This window comes from Giraffa tippelskirchi, chromosome 13 (genome assembly GCF_054371585.1).
Source record: "Giraffa tippelskirchi isolate mGirTip1 chromosome 13, T2T-mGirTip1v1.2.pri, whole genome shotgun sequence".
Lineage (NCBI taxonomy): Eukaryota > Metazoa > Chordata > Mammalia > Artiodactyla > Giraffidae > Giraffa > Giraffa tippelskirchi.
The window spans coordinates 61,862,712-61,882,298 of NC_137287.1; the positions used below are offsets into that span (position 1 = coordinate 61,862,712).

The following is a 19,587-nucleotide window of genomic DNA, read 5'->3' on the forward strand; positions in this document are numbered from 1 at the left end:
ATAAATAATAAACCACCTGAGTTATTCTCAATAACTAAAAAAAAACCATGACAATCTTTTAATGAATTTATAAGTTTTTATCTAATACTAGCAATCTAACACCATGTACCTAGAAATTTGCATCATATCAAATAATATAATTTAATGGTACTCCTCAAGCTTTTGTCTATTATGGTAATTTTCAATCATTTACCAAAATAAAGAGAATAGTTTAATGAACCTGATTTACCATTCAACCAATTTATTATCAATGCAAGATCGGTCTTGCTTCATTTTTACCCTTACACACTTTGCATTTCTAGTTATTGTTTTCATTGAAGTATAATTTACATATCCCCAAGTATTTTAAAGGAATTCTGACATAGGTTCACTTAATCTATGAATATTTCTATATCTCCAAACATTAATGGCTTGACACATATGTATAATACTTTAGCACCTTAAGACACTTTTCTGTCTGTACATAAATGAACAAATATTCAGTGATCAATCCCTAACAGGCGTTGAAAGAAGGGTGTAACTAGTCACTGATCATGATACGTATCTGTTACTTATATGGTGATTTGTGGGCTGAAAACCTAACAGCAAAGTTTGTATTCCATATAATTACTTACTGCTGCTGCTGCTAAGTCGCTTCAGTCGTGTCCGACTCTGTGCGACCCCATAGACAGCAGCCCACCAGGCTCTGCCGTCCCTGGGATTCTCCAGGCAAGAACACTGGAGTGGGCTGCCATTTCCTTCTCCAGTGCATGAAAGGGAAAAGTGAAAGAAGTCGATCAGTTGTGTCTGACTCTTAGCGACCCCATGGACTGTAGCCTACCAGGCTCCTCTGTCCATGGGATTTTCCAGGCAAGAGTACTGGAGTGGGGTGCCATTGCCTTCTCCAATTACTTACTAGTTAAAACTAATTACTAGTTAAAATACCATGGCAGCATATAGGAACCATGTTGGGAGTCTAGTGTTATTTAACTAAACTGTGCTAATTGGAACTTGTGCAGGCAGAACTATGCAAAGCAAGGGCTGTCTCGACCATCTATTTCCTAGTGTTTTCATTTATAGCCTGTAACAAAGGCAGGGATAGAGAGAAACAGTGCATTCAACCTTTCGGTCCACCAAAACTGCATCAATATTTTGACCACAAAATCAGCTAATTCTCTTCTGTAGTTTTTCTAAAATATGTATCATCTAATGCTAAAACTCAAGAACATTTTAAAGTTTGCATTTTTATATTTCTATATGTTTGAATTGATGGTTTGGGGGTCACCACTGAAGCCCGTAATAAACACATCTCTCCCTTTCCGTTTCCCAGTCCCCTGGTGCTGCTCTCTGAGCCCTTTCTTTCCATGGCCATTGGTCCCAGTGTTTAGGAAAAACTGAGTGCATCTTACCAGGTTTAATGATTAAATATTTTGGTTTTAAAATGTGAATTTGCTTTTTGTCTTAAATGTCAATTTAGAGCTTACTTTTCTCCAAATATTAAAACATCAGATTAATAATCTTCCTTAAGTAGAAAATAACACATTATTATTTTCTACCCACTTTAAGATTTTGAGCTGTTTTACATTTAAAAAGAAAATAAAACAGAACCATGGAAATAAAACTAAAAAAATCTAAAAGGATCCTCAGCCAATTAGAAAGAGAAGGGAGATAAGGGTAACAGGAACTTAGGATAAACTGGTTGTTAAAATTAAGCATTAAGTTTATCTGCGGGAAAACATTCCAGATTGAAGAATATGATTGCCTTTTCCTATCTCTAAATTTTTATAGCAATTTATAGCATCATAACAACTTATAGCAAATAAAAGTATAATAGAGAATCCAAAAACTATCTAAAAAGCTTCCCCCCACCCCAGTTACTGTTATTCAGCCACTAGAAGACCAAAACCAAGTTAGGGTATGTCCAGGACTTCAACAAAACAATGAAATCTCAAAGAAACTAAATTCACTCTACCGCTCCTGGTTTTTTCTTTCTCCCCTTTCGACTTTTCTGAAAATTCTGGAGGTTACTGAGACAGAGATGGAACATATTTCGAAGATCAACAAGACTTTAGAAGGCCTAGGATTTGTAAAAGGTCAAGTATATATTATAAAACAGGATTGATTTTGCACTAGATTTATACTGATATTTCTAGAAATTCCATTTTCAGATAAAACATTTTAAACTTTTATTAATTTGATGGTTCAGAACATAATAAACGAACACAAAACATTATTTTAGTTAACCTGGAAGAGAAAAATCCATCGAAATGGAAATACACAGAAAAGATGTGTACATTCACGCTGCTGCTGCTAAGTCGCTTCAGCCGTGTCCGACTCTGTGCGGCCCCATAGACGGCAGCCCACTAGGCTCCCCCGTCCCTGGGATTCTCCAGGCAAGAATACTGGAGTGGATTGCCATTTCCTTCTCCAGCGCATGAAAGGGAAAAGTGAAAGTGAAGTTGCTCAGTCGTGTCCGACTCTTAGCGACCCCATGGACTGCAGCCTACCAGGCTCCTCTGTCCATGGGATTTTCCAGGCAAGAGTACTGGAGTGGGGTGCCACTGCCTTCTCCGGTACATTCACACAGATAGTCTCAATTCTGTGTAGGTTAAGGATTACTAATGTACTTGATCAACAGGGAGAAGTTTAAAAACAGTAGCAAAAATGCACTTCAGGTTAGCAATGTTACGCCCGTCACCCAAAGGTATTTCTAAGCTTCCCTTTAGGACACGTTGCCTCTCTTCTTCTGCAATGCTTTCATGAGATCCGACATGAAATCTTGCTCCCCGCCTCCCCCGCCTCCCCCGCCCGGTGGTCCAGGGTTTTCCTGCCTCTTTGGCGGAGGCGGCGGCCTTTTGACGACCACCGGGGGCGTCTTCGCGGATTCGGGGGCGAGGGCGGGTGGGGGTGGCGGCGGCGGCGGCAGAGAGAACTCCAAATCCCCCGCAAACGACGGCGGCGGGGGAGGCACGAAGTCTGGGGGCGCGTCGTTAAAGTCGGGGGGTGGAGGGGGGAGTTCTTCGTCCTCCAGGGGCGGCGGCGGCGGCGGGGGCGGTGGCAGGAGGTCGTCGGGCGGGGCGGGGAAGCGAGCGGCCGCGCCCTTGGCCTTGGGGGGCGTCCCCGGGCTGCCGCCGCCCACGTCCGAGGACCGGCGCACGGGAGGAGGGGGCGGAGGCAGGCTGGACTTGGGAAGGGGCTGGGCCCTGGGCGCTCCGGGGTCGTGGCTGCCGAGGCCGGGCTTCTTGTCCTTCAACAAAGCGACAACAGCGTTATGCTTGTGACCACACGGCCGTGCGGACATGACATTTACCTGGACAGGTGAGTCTGCGGATTTAGGAAGCATCTGTCCTGCCTCCAAACCCCCGCCAGGGGTGGCCCCCAATCTCTCAGTCCTGAGCCTCCAGGTTGTTCCTGAATTAGCCCCTCTGTGCTCTGGGACAGAGAACGACTCCAAATGCCCTTCAACAGGATCATCAACAATAACATTATTATTTTACGTTATCACCTGGTGTTAATCTGCCTTGTATTCCGTAAATGGAAGATTTTGCCCTACTCCACAAGGTACTTATTATAATACTAATAATGTATCTTCTAGGAACTGCTTGATACAAGGTTGTCAGTGTCTTAGAGCTCTAGTGGTACAGAGTTTAGTTTGGGGTTACCTCAGTCTTTACCCTTGTTGTTTTTTAAGTCACAAAGTCGTGTCCTGCTCTTTTGGGACCCCCTGGACTGTAGCCTTACAGGCTCCTCTGTCCGTGGGATTTCCCAGGCAAGAATACTGGAGTGGGTTGCCATGTCTTTCTCCAGGGGAATCTTCCCCACCCAGGGATCCAACTGGAGCCTCCTGCTTGGCAGTCGATTCTTTACCACTGTGCCACCACAGAAGCCCTACTAGGGTTGTAGGCATACACAGATACAACATTTTTCTTGGTCTGAGTTGAGCTGGTTGTGAAATGCAGTCATCAGGAGCAGGTGTCTGAAATTATTTTGCTCCTGAACCATACAGACATAAGGGCTTCCCAGGTGGCCCTTTTAATGACCTAAGTTTTTCTTCAAAAATTATAAGCAGCTCAATAACTATATGACTTGTTTTCACCACTGGCTGATGGGACAAAGTAAAAGGGAAGAGTGAGGTGGAAAACTTCTGAAGGTACATTTAGAGTTGGTTTGAGTCACATATGAGAAATATTCAGTGGAACTTCTATAGTCAATTGAGATGTTAGCAACTGGACTAGAAACTAAACTATAATTTTTAGCTAAAATTTTAGATTTAAATAACTCTTCATTATATCTCCTCTACTGAAAAAAAAGTTATGGAGAATGTTATACCAATTTGGCTATTATTTTCAAATGTGTTTTATTCTCCATTAGCCTGAGGATATATGTAGAACATTAACAGAAAAATACAAAATGTGTATTTTACAGCGGAACCTTACCAATATTCTTCTAATTTGGTTTGGGGCCCAGTTAGCATTTAATAAAGGGCTTCTGACCATCACACTGCTCTAAGTTATTCAGAAAAAATAATTTAAAATCCCAAGGGTTTAAAATGTAGCCCTCACTTTCAGAGAGGGCTAAAACCACTTGAATTAAACAAACAAAAATCACTTCAGTCAAAATAAGTGTAGCTAAACTAAAAATAGTTACCAATCCTCAGTATTAAAAAAGATTCTTACATTTTCCTAAAGCTGTGTGGTAGTAGTTGGTTTTAATTTTCCTTTCTAGCCTATATAACTTTAAGATTATCTATCTATCTATCTATCTATGGAGCAATTATCTAAATGAAATTATAGTGACTTGAATTGTTAGAACTGTATTTTTTCTTTTTTAAAGGAGCAGTTATTCAAACACAGTTTAGAATACGGGCTTACAAGTGACCATCTGACAGAAGTAGGTGAGGTACCCCCAGCCTTACCTTGGTTGTTTCAAGGTGTCTGCGGTCTTCTCCAAGAGCAGTATTCGCAGACTGTGTTGCCTGGGGGATCTGACCATTGGCTTGGGTGGTGCCTGTTGTAACTCCTAAGAGGCAGAGAGAGAGAAGAGTAGATAAGGGGGGAGGGAAAGTTAGGCATATGGAATCAACAGATACAAACTATTGTACATAAAATAGGTGAGCAACAAGGAGTTAATGTATAACATAGGGAACTATATTCAGTGTCTTGCATTATAATAACCTATAATGGAAAATAATCTGAATAGAATAGTGAATCCCTTTGCTGTACACCTGAAACTAATATAGTATTGTAAATCAACTATACTTCACTAAAAATAAGAGTCGGTGGGTATTTTCAACATTCTTGAGAGTTAATCTGAAAAGATAAAGCAGTTTGTCTCCAAAGTGAAAGGATTTACAGGTACACAGGGTTTACAAAAAAATCTGAGCTTCTATAACAATACTTCATAAGGTTCAGCAAAACATTCAGGAAAGTGAATGCTTTATACAAGCCACATGATCTGGGTTAACTGGGGTCCCAAACAATAGTATGTTCTGCTTTTAAAAACCTTTTCGTAACTGAGGAATAAATCTCGAAAACCTCCCTTCTAGAAGAATTCTTCCTGTGGATGATTTTTTCTGAAATGGATGTATCTGGGTTTGCACCATGCTGTGTACAGAAACAACTTCTGAACGTTATCCTCAACAAAAAAATACTTTGGGCACAAAAACAGTAGACAGAGGGGACTGAGCAAAATGTACAAACCTTGAATATACCCTGGAATTAGATTTATTTTCCCCAGAAAGTCCTGATAGGTGCTTCTTTTCCTGTCTTTTTATTTGCGCTTTTGCACAAGTGTGCCTAGCTGAGGTTTCACAGTTCTGAGAGGGTCAATCAGAGAGAAGAAGCTGTGCGTTGATCTCTGGCTCCTAAGAGGGCATCCTCGGGGTGGGGTAGGGGGAGGTGGGGTGAGGATGTGGGGGTTGTGGGTGGCTGCTCCTCCCACAACTGAACTGCCTCCCAGCCCCAGACATGAGGTCTCCTTTTTTGAGTGCATCTGAGCTTGCCTTAGCTCTCTGCTCAGGACTAGCTCTTCTGTCAAACATTTATGAAATGACTGTGTGCTTGCTTCTTCAGATATTTTCCCAATATTTCAAAAAGCCCATAAATCTACAGAATAACTCAAAGGAGGTGATTAAGCACTCCAGGAAAAGGGGAAGAAGGGAAAGTTTGATAAGGACTTGGACACTTCTGCTGTCTCCAAGTATCTCTGTACAAATTATTAAGTACAATATGAAAAAGCTGCACAGGAGAAAACCCGGACAGCATCTTAGCTAAGCGGTCAGAGTGAATGTTTTCAGCGAGGGGCCACAGACACCACAGGCCTCCAAAGGAGGTACCCCGAAAAGGACACAGCAGCTTAGTCCTGCCCCAAACACATTACTTGAGATGAATTATTAGGAAACATCAGACACATCCAAACTGAGGGACATTCTATAAAATAAATGGCCCTTATTTTTTAAAATATGTTAATGTCCTGTTAGACAAAGAAAGGCTGAGGAAATGTGCCAAATGAAAGAAGAAGAAAGAAATGTGATGCCTAAATGCAATTCTGGAGGGAATGCATGCTAGGAAAGAGCACTGTTGTAATGGCATCACTGAGACACCTGGCAAAACTGAAATACAGGCTGTGGTTTACCTAAAAATGCTCTATCAACATGAAAAGTTAAATTTCCAAAATTTTATAACTGCACTATTGTTAGTAAGAAAATGGCCTTATTTTACTTTTTTTTTTTTTTAAGGAAATACAAAGGGAAGATTTAATGGGCAAAGGGACATGACAGTCAATCTACTTACTCTCAAAAGGCTCTAAAAAAATAATAAGCAGGAACACTGCCAGTATGGTTTAACATCTCAGCACATTTGTTCTCTGTAGGGCTTATTTCTGATAAAACTCTACAGCAGAACCAACATGGGTTAATTTACTGTCTACTAGCAGATTTTCCATTACAAGAAAGATCCTCTTTTTTGATCAATGGACATCTCATCTGACTGCTGTGATAGTGTTCTTCAAAAATTGGATTTAAGCAATTCATTTAGGAAAATGGATTGAACATGTATTGAACATTTAGTATTAAGAGTGTTTATATTACTTCACTTTCAGAGAAACCCTCCAAGTTATTAATTTATTGTCACCCCAACCATCTTCAAATTCTAGCCTATTATCTGCCAAGCATTCTGCTTCCTTCTGGGAAAACTACCATGTACCAAGCTGGCTTTACACACAACATTCAAAAAGCTAAGATCATGGCACCTGGTCCCATCACTTCATGGCAAACAGATGGGAAAACAATGGAAACAGTGAGACTTTATTTTCTTGGGCTCCAAAATCACTGCAGATGGTGACTGCAGCCATAAAATTAACAGAGCAATTAATTAATTGCTCCTTGGAGGAAAAGCTATGGCCAACCTAGACAGCAAATTAAAAAGCAGAGACATTACTTTGCTGACAAAGGTCCATCTAGTCAAAGCTATGGTTTTTCCAGTAGTCATGTATGGACCATAAAGAAAGCTGAGCACCGAAGAATTGATGCTTTTGAACTGTGGTGTTGGAGAAGACTCTTGAGAGTCCCCTGGACTGCAAGGAGATCAAACCAGTCAATCCTAAAGGAAATCAGTCCTGAATATTCATCGGAAGGACTGATGCTGAAGCTGAAGCTCCAATACTTTGGCCACCTGATGCGAAGAACCCACTCATTGGAAAAGACCCTGATGGTGGGAAAGGTTGAAGGCAGGAGGAGAAGGGGACGACAAGAGGATTAGATGGTTAGATGGCATCACTAACTCAATGGACATGAGTCTGAGCGAACTCCAGGAGTTGGTGGTGGACAGGAAGCCTGGTGTGCTGCAGTCCTTGGGGTCACAGAGTCGGACACGACTGAGCAACTGAACTGAACTGACCATACAGAAATAGTCCCTGACAGCATGATTTCCTTCAGTGTCTGGAGGAGGTAACAGATACTAAACTAACAGTTACACAGATTATTATGACTGGCCTACAAAGGATAATTTATTTGAGATCTGAAAATGGGCAGAAATTAGCTGCATGAAAGAAAGCACACCATAGGGACTTCCAGTGCCTAAGACTCTGTGCTCCCAATGCTGAGGACGCAGGTTCAATTCCTCGTCGGGGAACTAGATCCCACATGCTGAAACTAAGAGTTCACATGTGTGCTAAGTCACTTCAGTCCTGTCTGACTCTTTGCAACCCCATGGACTATAGCATGCCAGGCTTCTCTTTCCATGGGATTCTCCAGGCAAGAATACTGGAGTAGATTGTGATACCCTCCCCCGGGCGATCTTCCCAACCCAGGAATGGAACCCACATCTCTTATGTCTCCTGCATTGGCAGGCGGGTCCTTTACTACTAGTACCACCTGGGAAGAGTTCACATGCCACCACTAAAAGATCCCACTTAGGAGACTCTGGTTTGATTCCTGGGTCAGGAAGATCTGCTGGAAAAGGGATAGGCTACCCACTCTAGTATTCTTGGGCTTCCCTTGTGGCTCAGCTGGTAAAGAATCTGCCTGCAATGCAGGAGAGCTGGGTTGGATCCCTGAGTCGGGAAGGTCTCCTGGAGAAGGGAACAGCTACCCACTCCAGTATTCTGGCCTGGAGAGTATGTATGGGAAAAGATTCCACAAAATACAATTAACACCTGGTACAGCCAAATAAATAATACTAAACGTGAAAAAAAAGATCTTGTTAAACAAAGAAAAGAAAGAGCCTCATAAACAAAGAAGAGCATCTGTGAAGTCCCTAAGAAAGGAGGGTGCTTGGGGCTTTGAAAAAGTGGGAAAAAAAAAAAAAAGGGTCTTGTGACAGGAACAGGAAGACAGGTGGGGAAAGAGGCGAAATGTGCGAGGCTCATTTCATGCAGGTTCTGGTGGCCTTGCTGGGAACTGGGGACTTTTCTGAGAGCAGTGGAAAGCATTGGAAGGACTGGAGCCTGTGGGGCCACATGAAGATGGTGGTGGTCTGGATTTGATGGCAATGGAGACAGACAAGCACGGACAGATTTGACCAATACTTAGAAGGTAGAATCAACAAGATTTAGGAGTGACTGGATTTGAAGATGAATGAGCTTTTCTTAGTGAAAATCTTTTATAGTCAAAGCTATGGTTTTTCCAGTAGTCATGTATGGATGTGAGAGCTGGACTATAAAGAAAGCTGAGCGCCGAAGAATTGATGCTTTCAAATTGTGGTGCTGGAGAAGACTCTTGAGTGTCCTTTGGACTGCAAGGAGATCAATCACTCCTTTAGAAAATTAACCCTGAATATTCATTGGAAGGACTGATGCTGAAGCTAAAGCTCCAATACTTTGGCCGCCAGATGTGAAGAGTAGACTCATTGGAAAAGACCCTGATGCTGGGAAAGACTGAAAGCAGGAGGAGAAGGGGACGACAGACGATGAGATGATTATATAGTATCACCGATTCAATGGACATAAATTTGAGCAAACTGTGGGAGATAGTGAATGACAGGGAAGCCTGGCATGCTGTAGTCCATGGAGTTGCAAAGAGTCAGACACCACTTGACAACAATGAGCTTTTTTTGCATGTTTCCTGCAGGAGTAATTGGGCAGATGATGATGTTATTTGTGGAAACGGAACAATCATGGGGGAGCAAGTCGGGAGAGGAAGAGGATGGGCTTGGTTTTACAGATGTTGAGTTTGAGGTCTGGGGTGCATTCAGATGAAGCCATTGAGCAGACTGCTGGATACATGGTTTTGAAGGTCAACAGAGAAGCCTGGATTGGATTTATGCAGTTATAGGTGGTCAGCGTGTAGACAGTGCTGGGGGTGGATCAGATCACTTAGGGAGATAGTGTACAGTGAGAGTAGGGTTAGGATTGACTCGGCCTTGCATAATTTAAGTTGGGGGTAGAAGAAGAAGAATTATTACAGCAGATTGAAAAAGAGTGGCTAGAGAAGTTGAGTTCGGGTGTGGGTCTTGGAGTGTGTGATATCTGGAAAGCCAGAAAAGGGGTTGGCTCCAGGAGGAGTGGTCAGTTGTGTTGGAGTTGCTGAAAGGTCAACTAGAAAGAAGGGTTTATGGGATTTCCTCGGTGGTCCAGTGGTTAAGACTCTGCACTGCAAATGCAGGGGACTGGGGTTTGATGCCTGGTGGGGGAACTAAGATCCCCATGCTGTGGGGTATAGCTGAAAAGTTTAAGTTAAAAAAAAAAAAGAGGAGTCTGTAGTAGTTTGATTTAGCAAGAGCATTTTCCATGACGTACTAGAGGCAGGAGCCTGACTGAAATGGTTATGAAGAGTGAACTGTCATTGCTGTTTACACACTAAGTCACATCTGACTCTTTTGCGACCCCATGGACAGTAGCCTGCCAGGATCCTCTGTCCAGAGGATTTCCCTGGCAAGAATACTGGAGTGGGTTGCCATTTCCTTCTCCATGGGATCTTCCCAGCCCAGTGATTGAACCCAGGTCTCCTGCATTGGTAGGCAGATTCTTTACCACTGAGCCACCTGGGAAGCCCTGGGTAGTGAACAGGAAGTAGAAAAACAGAGACAGCAAATACAGTCCACCCTTTAGAATAGTTTGCTTGTCAGATGGAGCAATAGGAGGGGGATTTGGAGTCATAGGAGGGTTTTAACTTTGTTTCTTTGAAGAAGGGAGTGGTGTTGATGAGAAGGACACAGGAGAGCAGGAGAGAAAGTGGAAGAGAATGGCATAATAATACATCCGGGTCTGGTCTTTGTCCTGGGATCCTGGCATGGAACTGCGTACTTTCCAAGCTAGATACTAGCTTCCCACAGCTTCAGTTTTCTCAGCTGTGGAGTAAATGATAATAATGTATACCTTGCTGTAAGGACCAGAAATTATGTATAGTTGTATATGTATATTTATATAGATCTATTTGTGTGTGTGTGTGTGTATATATATATATATGTAAATTTGTATATATATAAAGAGTAGTAACATAGTACCCACTCCATCCCTCAGTGTCTTAAAATATAAACCAGTAGCTGTTACATTCACATGTGACATCCAGGATTGGGTACAAGGACCTAGGTGTGATGTTACTGAGGCCAAACACCGAGGAATGCTCTTAACCCTTGGTGCGGACAGTCTGCTGGGCATTAATGGAGCCTTGGACAATCATCACACCTATACTCTGAGGAGACACAGTTCCCTACAAGCTCACCCTAAGCTGGTGACCACCATCTTGTCCATAAGCATATCATGAAGAAAAAGGTCAGAGCTTTGCTAAAAGTCACTTATAAAGAGATACAAGTATGTGGGGGGTAGGTATTGGGGGATCTTACATTTGACCATCAGGAGGGAAGAGTATTCAGGACAGTGTCTACAGAGTTCTGTTTCTATGAAATACATTAGGTAAGTTTGAGCACAAGCTCTGAGCTTTGAACAGGCATCAGAATCTCCCCCCTGCGTGGTACCTGTGGAAGGCGGGGCTGGTGGCACTGCGTTGACTGTGCCCAGGTTTGTCCACCGAGAGGCAAGCCCTGCCCTGGCCATGGCCCGCTGATAATTATCGTAGAGCGTCTTCCCATACTAGAGAGAGAACACAAAGAAGCAACGGAGCAGTCCATAGATCCCAGATTCTGTACTCCACTGCAGTCTACAAATTCAGGGAAAAGAGGACCTCATGACTATTCTTTTTACTCCTTTCCTGAGATACTTTTAGTAGAAGTATTTCCATTAAAAAAAATCCACAAACCACATTTTCATATGTGAAAAATATTCCAGATTAGCAAAATCAGGTAATATTTGTACCTCTCTATGAGAAGGGAGCTTTCGCTATGCAATATGATGACATATGTCTCTATGTAATTTTGCCACAGCTTGTATCTCATGCTTCTTAATTATGCATAATTACTTGCAAAGCTCTCCATAAATCAGTATCTGCAATGGCTCATGTGAAAATAAATCCCTGCTTCTCAGGTCATGGGAGAGGTCCACGTCTCAACCACTCCCACTTACTCAATAAAAAACCAATGGGCAAATAAATGAGGTGATAGCTGTGGCATTGATCCATTAATGGCCTTGACTTAGTGAGAATGGATCAGGTGTTGGGACTTTCCTTGTGGTCCAGCGGTTAAGACTCTGAGCTCCCAATTCAGGGGGCCTGGGTTTGATCCCCAGTCAGGGAACTAGATCCCACAGGCTACTAAGATCTTGTGCAGCCAAAAAAAAAAAAAGAATGAATCAGCTGTTTCCGAGTAGCACAAAGATTGGACCCACGTCAGGAGGCTAGCTGGCAAATTCATGGTGGGGTGAGTCCACCCTTTCTCTCACCTTGGCGATCCTGACTCCCATGACCCACTGGCTTAGCGCTCTGGCATCATCACAGCACAGATACTTGATATACTGGGACTCCTTCTGAATCTGGGGATGCTGGAAAAAAGCCATTCCAAAGACCATTTGTAATCTCTTCACAAATTAGCACCTTTCAAAAAATGTTTAGAAAATTCTCACAGTGTCTGAAATTTCCTGAGATGGTGGCCAAAATCACTGGTAGCAATTTTAGAATTAGAAATAGGGATACTTTTTTACAGAGGCTAAATTTGGAAAGAATTGACATGATTTATCACAAGCACTTTTTACTATATTATCAATAGTCATTTCCATTCCTGCTTTTTGAACATCTGGAAACCTTCGTATCTATCATGTTTCTAGCCCTACAAGAAAAATCCAAATCACTTCTCCATTTATCAGATAAGGGAACTTATCTGATGTAATCCTCATGCCAAGGAATTAATGCTTTTGTGACTCTCATGCAGGCCTAGGGTTATTTCTGCTACGAGGAATTCAGGGTTTCACCCTGTCTTCTGTCATCTCTTACCCACATGGATGGCCCAGAGAAGGAGTATTTCTGTCTAATTTTAAGTGGCAGTGAGCTGGATGCTGCACTAGGGGGTCACCCGGGCCTTCCAGGAGCTCCCAGTCAAAGAAAACAGTGATGGGCAGGTGCGAAGGAGATGGAGTATTACGGGTCCAAGGTCATACAGAACATCTTTGTCTTTCAACACCAGAAACATGGCTCCCTAACTTCTAACCAAACTTTCCAGCTGAACCAGAACAGAACTTTCTGGTCTGGCCCTTGTGTAAGAGGGGCAAAACATGGGTGTCTCCGGAAATCTGATGTTTATAATTGTTCTTAGGAAACAGCTGGTTTTTTTTTTCCCCCTGGAGGAATTTAAAAAGTTGATTTTTGTTACCTTGGGCTTGGTATATTAAAGTTTCTTTTTTTTTTTTTTGGTGCATGTCACGTGATGGGTTCCCAGGAGCAGACTGTAAATCATATTGTGCTTGGAGTGAAAGGCAGAGAAAGCAACTGTCTGGGTAGAGGGATCCACTTAAACAGCACAGTCAACAATTTCTTAAGTATGTTCATCCAGAGTAAAATGTGGTTCTTCCTTTCAACACAGTGGCTGCTGAGCACAAAACATAGGCAGGAACACTTGACCTTGAGTTCTAACCATGGCTCTTCCTGTGATGAAGAGGTTGATGTACAGACTTGGATTCATTCTCTCCAATATTAGTGGGGTGCATCTCACCAGCTTCCTCATATCACAAGTGTACCAGGACTGGACACAGGAGAATTAAACATCAGATGATCTTGAAGATGACCTCAAAGATCACTTGTGAGCCTCAGATTTTATGATTCTAAGATGAGCTGCCTGGTGGGCACAAGGCTCCTTTCTGGCTCCCCCATTAAGGCAGGAGCCCTACAGGCTCCCAGGACATCACTCAGCACATCGCTGTGCTTAGTCTTCTGTCATGTCTTGGGACCTTGCCAAGGCGTTTACTCCCTTGAGCTTTTAGCTGGAAAAATGTTTGCAAAGAAGTTTAAGGAAAAATGCTAGCTTCATGCCGCTGGCCAGCCTCTTCTGCCATTGGTTTGGTTGCTCCTGACCACAGAAAGGGAGAAGCTCCTGCAGACATGCTATGCAGCACACAAATGTCAGGGCAACTGCAGACCCTTGTCCAAAGGGATCTTACAGATCCTCGAAACAGTGGGAGACCAGAGAGGTTAAGCTGTTTATCCAAGGTCACACTGAGTGGCAGAACCCTAATGAGATCCGAGGGCTCGTGCATTCAGTAGATACCTCCGGGTGGTTAGATAGAGATGAGGAAGAGTGGCTCACACCGTACTTAGGAAGTGGTGGCTGGGGTGTTGCTGAGGGAGACGTATGTAAACAAATGTATGATCACTCGATGACATGGTAAAGTCTGCAGCAAAAGTTGGAAAACAGAGAAAGGTTCTTTGGAAGAGGTGACAGCTGTGGAAGGAAGAGGCAGGTAAGAACCTGGAAGCTTGGTGGACGTGCAAATTCCTGGGCCAGATCCCAGGCCCACAGAATCAGAAGCTCTGGGGGCCCAACCACCTGTCTTAACAGCTCTCCTGGTGAGCCCTATGCACTCTCAAGTTTAAGAAATGCTGGTCAACAGACATGTTTAACTGGTACTAGAATGCAGTAAGAATGACTCCAATTCTTGCTCACTGGTTATGTCTGTCAACATTGCACTAATGGTCTTACGGGCATAGATGGTTTAATCTGCACAGGAAGTGTTATTTCCACTTCATACAGAGGGCAGTGAAGCTTAGAGAGTCTTGACACTGTGCCAGGAGACAGAGCCAGGACTCAAACTCCCATCTTCCTGGCAGCACCCTCCATGGACGGTCATAATCCATGGGTTCATCCTGAGTAAGAAGCTCCCGGGTTGAATTTCTCAGCCTGTGCACGTCTGTGGGCTCACATGATCTCTTAACATGCTACTCTCATCCTGAACCCTTTCTGCAATGTATGTGCATACTCTTTGAATTCTGTCAGTTTGCTCACCCTCATGAAATATTTGCATATCAAGAGTTTTTTCCGCCTTCCAGAGTGGACAGAAAGGGAAATAAGTGACCAAAATGTTTGTAAAAAAAATTAAGTTCTCCAAAGGATGACTGACCCTTTTACTCAGCAAATGAATAAAAATTCCTAGCATTTTGGGAAGGAACTGAGAAGTGTGCCTAAGTGCAAAACGAGCAGGGTGACTGCCCAGAAGGAACCTGGCTTGAGAACAGAGTCGATCATCATTTTGAGAAAAGGGAAATGCATGTTCCTGTTGGGTTGTTTGTTCTGATTCTTGTTTGTTCTGGGATCATGAGGCCTGCATTTTTCTCCATCTCAGAGCCCTCGTCCCCGTCCGTGGGAGGTCCTCTGCTGGGTCTCAGCATCGCCATTCTTGGTGCAGCCCAGGGTGACCCGCGTCCCAGGCCAGATAGTTCAACCCATGATCCTGGGACTTATTCCCAAGTTTGTGAGTCAGCACTAGAAACCACATTCCCACCCTGCTCACTGGGTCTAAATCCTCAGCCTGGAGACTTCTAGGTCTGAGATCTCTGCTTTCTCTTGCTGAAAATCTCTGCTCCAGCCTCTGGCCATGGGTTTATGGGCCCTTACCCACTTCTGACAACTTTCATTATATTTGTCTGCTCTGAAGCATATTTATTTCATCACCAGCAGAGAAGCCCTGACTGTTGAAACTTAGAGCCAGAAGACATTCTTATGCCGTGCAGGCATCGGGATGCCCATGTGCAAAGGAGGGCCTCTGTGTTCGTAAGTTCTCAGAGTCTCAGGATTGCAAATGAGGGCCATGAGGGCAGACAGCAACACAATGAAGACACAGTTCAAGAGTGGCTAGGGCTGGGGTTAGGGGAGGCAGAGGAGAGATTTTGTGTGCCGGCAAACAGTGTCTGAGAGATAGCCTCCCCACACCATCCTCCCCTTCTTGGCTTCTCATCCTGGTTCAGCTACTTCCTGGCTGAGAGTCTCTGTGCCCAGATTCCACATCTACAGCCTACGGAGAGAGGCTTGCCTGGTGGCTCAGTGGTAAAGAATCCGCCTGCCATTGCAGGAGACACAGGTTCGATCCCTGGTCCGGGAAGATCCCACATGCCATGCAGCAACTAAGCCCATGTACCAGAACTACTGAGCCTGTGCTCTAGAGCCTGGGAGCCGCAACAAGAGAAGTCACCACAGCAAGAAGCCCGTGAGCCACAGCTAGAGAGTTGCCTTCGCTCTCTCAAAGCCTTCGCTCTTCTCTTTTGCAACTAGAGAAAGCCTGTGTGCAGCAACAAAGACCCAGCGCAACCAAAAATAAAGAAATAAATCAAACTAGGGAGAACTGTGGCTCTTACCACAGAAGGCTGATAAAGGATTAAATGAATCAATCTATTAATTACCATATGAAAAGTGCTTAAATCATTGCATTGCAAATGCAATGTATAATGTGTCTGCCATTGTTCTCATGGCCCTTTCTATGCCAGTATTTTATTACTGTAAGTGGAGTATAACCTTTAAAAATGGTGAATCACTATACTGTACACCTGTAATTTATATAACATTGCACAGCAATATTTACAATTTAATAAAAAATAATAAAGTATATTTGCAGGAAAAAAAGAAATTCTGCACACAGCCTTGCACCTGAGCCAAATGGAATGATATAACCTGGGTTTTTCTGGTGTGAATTTGTGAAGGGGAATTTGTGGTGTTGGAGGCAATGACATGGCCAGAGTTCAGTTCAGTTCAGTCGCTCAATCGTGTCCGACTCTTTGCGACCCCATGAATTGCAGCACGCCAGGCCTCTCTGTCCATCACCAACTCCCGGAGTCTACCCAAACCCATGTCCATCGAGTCGGTTATGCCATCCAACCATCTCATCCTCTGTCGTCCCCTTCTCCTTCCGCCCCCAATCCTACCCAGCATTAGGGTCTTTTCCAATGAGTCAACCCTTTGCATGAGGTGGCCAAAGTATTGGAGTTTCAGCCTCAACATCAGACCTTCCAATGAACACCCAGGATTGATCTCCTTTAGGATGGATTGATTGGATCTCCTTGCAGTCCAAGGGACTCTCAAGAGTCTTCTCCAACACCACAGTTCAAAAGCATCAATTCTTCGGCACTCAGCTTTCTTCACCGTCCAACTCTCACATCCATACATGACCACTGGAAAAACCATAGCCTTGACTAGACGGACTTTTGTTGGCAAAGTAATGTCTCTGCTTTTAAATATGCTGTCTAGGTTGGCCATAACCTTCCTTCCAAGGAGTAAGCGTCTTTTAATTTCATGGCTGCAGTCACCATCAGCAGTGATTCTGGAGCCCAAAAAAATAAAGTCTGACACGGTTTCCACTGTTTCCCCATCTATTTCCCATGAAGTGATGGGACCAGATGCCATGATCTTAGTTTTCTGAACGTTGAGCTTTAAGCCAACTTTTTCACTCTCCTCTTTCACCTTCATCAAGAGGCTCTTTAGTTCTTCTTCACTTTCTGCCATAAGGGTGGTGTCATCCGCATATCTGAGGTTATTGACATGGCCAGAAGAGCTCCATAAATTCCTTGAGTCCATTTCTAGGAATCAGTTGGTTACATTGGGCAGAGAAAAGTTACTTCTGACCAACCTTCCAAAATATGGTGCTAATGTCAACCTTACCAGACACCTGATAATATATACTGACTTTTGATAATGTGCAATTTAAAAAGTTTCAAGACCCACTAATACTATTTTTAGAAAAAGATTTTTTTTTCTATTTTCTATATTTTTCTAGGAAGTCTTGCCAACTTCCTAATTTCTCAAAATATCTTACAATGGAATAAGGACCTGATAAAGAACTGAACAATCAATCATTTTGTCAATAAAATTATAAATAAAATCTGTCCAAATTGTAGAGCTTTTATTCTCATAAAGTGATGAAGAAATCCAGACAGGCTAACTTGAAAGTTTTAGACTCAGTAACAGACTTTGGGGGAAATGATCTGAACTGGGTAGAAATGTTTTCTCCTCTCCTATTTTGGTTTACAATAAAAAGCTTATTATGTTGTAATTAATTGTGTAACACTGAACATTTCTTTTCTTAAAAGGAAATAACTAATTCAAACTTCTTACAGATCTAAGGTAAGGACTTAAAACCTACCTTTAAAACAAAGCAGTAGTCAGTGGGTGCTTTGTATTTTATTTTACACTGAATCCCATAGTAAATGTTGACATTTTCAAACTGTATAAAACAGGCCAGATCTCGAGATGTCTGAAAGAGAAGGAAAAAATAACCTCAACCTAGCTGACAGGTAATATTTTCCCAAGGTTGTTCACGGCACAATGAAGGGTTACATTTTAGTAGGAAAATACAGAATTTCAGGTGTTACTTAAGCATTTACCATGTAGTCTTCTAAAAGCCAGGCCTACATTTTAAAAAGTGAAAGAGCACTTCTAAGGCAAAACAGTGTGCCACAGGTGGAGCAAAAGATGATGACTGGCTGACCTTGAGACATCATTACTGTATTGATGTGGTCCAGACAAGGTGACTGAGCACCTTGTCAGACGTTTTATTTTGGCTTTTGCCATTCTAAGTCACTGATGGATTTCATGACTGAGCATTTAGGAAAAAAGTCCCTCATGGATGAACAATGAGTGATATTTGATGCTCAGAAAATCAGCACACACTTCATGCACCTCTTCTTGAGGAGAAAAGATTCCTTTCATGCCATCTCTTTAGGGCTGGCAGTGTTGCTATGGAAACAGAATCCTCTCCTTACATATAATATACATTGTGAAGACCTCTAATCTACATATTTGGTGACACATCAACTACAAATTTGTTCCATTACTTTTTCCCCTCGCACATTCTGTTTTTTAACGAATAAAAAATAAAGGGCAGAATTACTACATCTCAATGCACAATTATTCCTTTATACTACATTTTTTTCTTGTGAGATATTTTCTTCTGGATTTTCAAAGTTTTAGTCTTTTTAATTAGAAAATTAAACATTCATCATAACTTAAAAATAATTATACATTTATATTTAAAGATAAATTAAATATAAATGTATATTTAAAAGAAAAATGAAAATCTTCCTTCACCCTTCTTTTCTCATTTCATTTCTCTTCTCCAGAGAAGAGATTCTTCCAAATGTTTTGGGGGATATATTTATATGCCTATGTATGTGTAGACATATTCACATATAAAATTTTAAAAATATAAATGAGATTTTACTCTTAATATTTTTTCATGAATTTATTCTTTTTCTTAAGATTATATCTTGGGGTCTTTCTATATCAGGATGTATGAAAGGCTATATCACATTGTATAGCTGCATAACATTACACTGTACAGATGTAATTATTTATTCAACCATCCTACTATAGATGACCAGAGGCTATTTTAATATCTTGCTATTACAAAAAATACTTAAAAATACTCTGTGGGGTAGATTGCTAAACATAGAGCCAGCCTTTGAAGGGGTATTCCCTTTGACATTTGCCTAGACCTTTTGCTAAACTGTCCCCTAATTTGGCTATACCCAGATGTATGATTCCAGATAAAAGAAGTCTTACTCTTATGCCTACAGAACAATAGAGTAAAAAGGGAGGGAAAAAAGTCCTCTGAAATCAATATGTAAAAAAATGAATTAATCTTTAGAGAAATGCTTTGGTCATAATTCCTGAGACCTGACTTTTAAAGTAGATAGATTTCTTTACCTTTAAAAGAAAGCAACTGAAAGATTCAGAAGGATTTCTATAATTCTATCCTAAAAGTATATTTATTTGCATAAACACTGTCATCACATGAATCTCACAGCAA

General features: G+C 42.2%; 1 protein-coding gene and 1 long non-coding RNA gene across 3 annotated transcripts in view; one reads left to right on the top strand and one right to left on the bottom strand.

Annotated features, from left to right (window-relative positions):
* Positions 1-2,140: 2,140 nt before the first annotated feature.
* Positions 2,141-19,587, bottom strand: part of APBB1IP (amyloid beta precursor protein binding family B member 1 interacting protein) — a 78,202-nt gene continuing 60,755 nt past the window's right edge. For both annotated transcript variants that reach the window (XM_081554182.1, XM_081554181.1), the window contains 5 exons: positions 17,923-18,033; positions 12,250-12,348; positions 11,391-11,505; positions 4,895-4,998; positions 2,141-3,226 (listed from right to left, as the gene is read on the bottom strand). In XM_081554182.1, coding sequence (XP_081410308.1) covers positions 2,702-3,226; positions 4,895-4,998; positions 11,391-11,505; positions 12,250-12,348; positions 17,923-18,033 — 954 coding nt within the window. In that variant the 3' untranslated portion in view covers positions 2,141-2,701. The remainder of the gene's footprint in view (positions 3,227-4,894; positions 4,999-11,390; positions 11,506-12,249; positions 12,349-17,922; positions 18,034-19,587) is intronic.
* LOC145531540 (uncharacterized) lies at positions 3,308-17,829 on the top strand. Its single transcript, XR_014072514.1, has 2 exons — positions 3,308-7,177; positions 17,180-17,829. It is a non-coding gene; the product is annotated as an uncharacterized LOC145531540 (long non-coding RNA).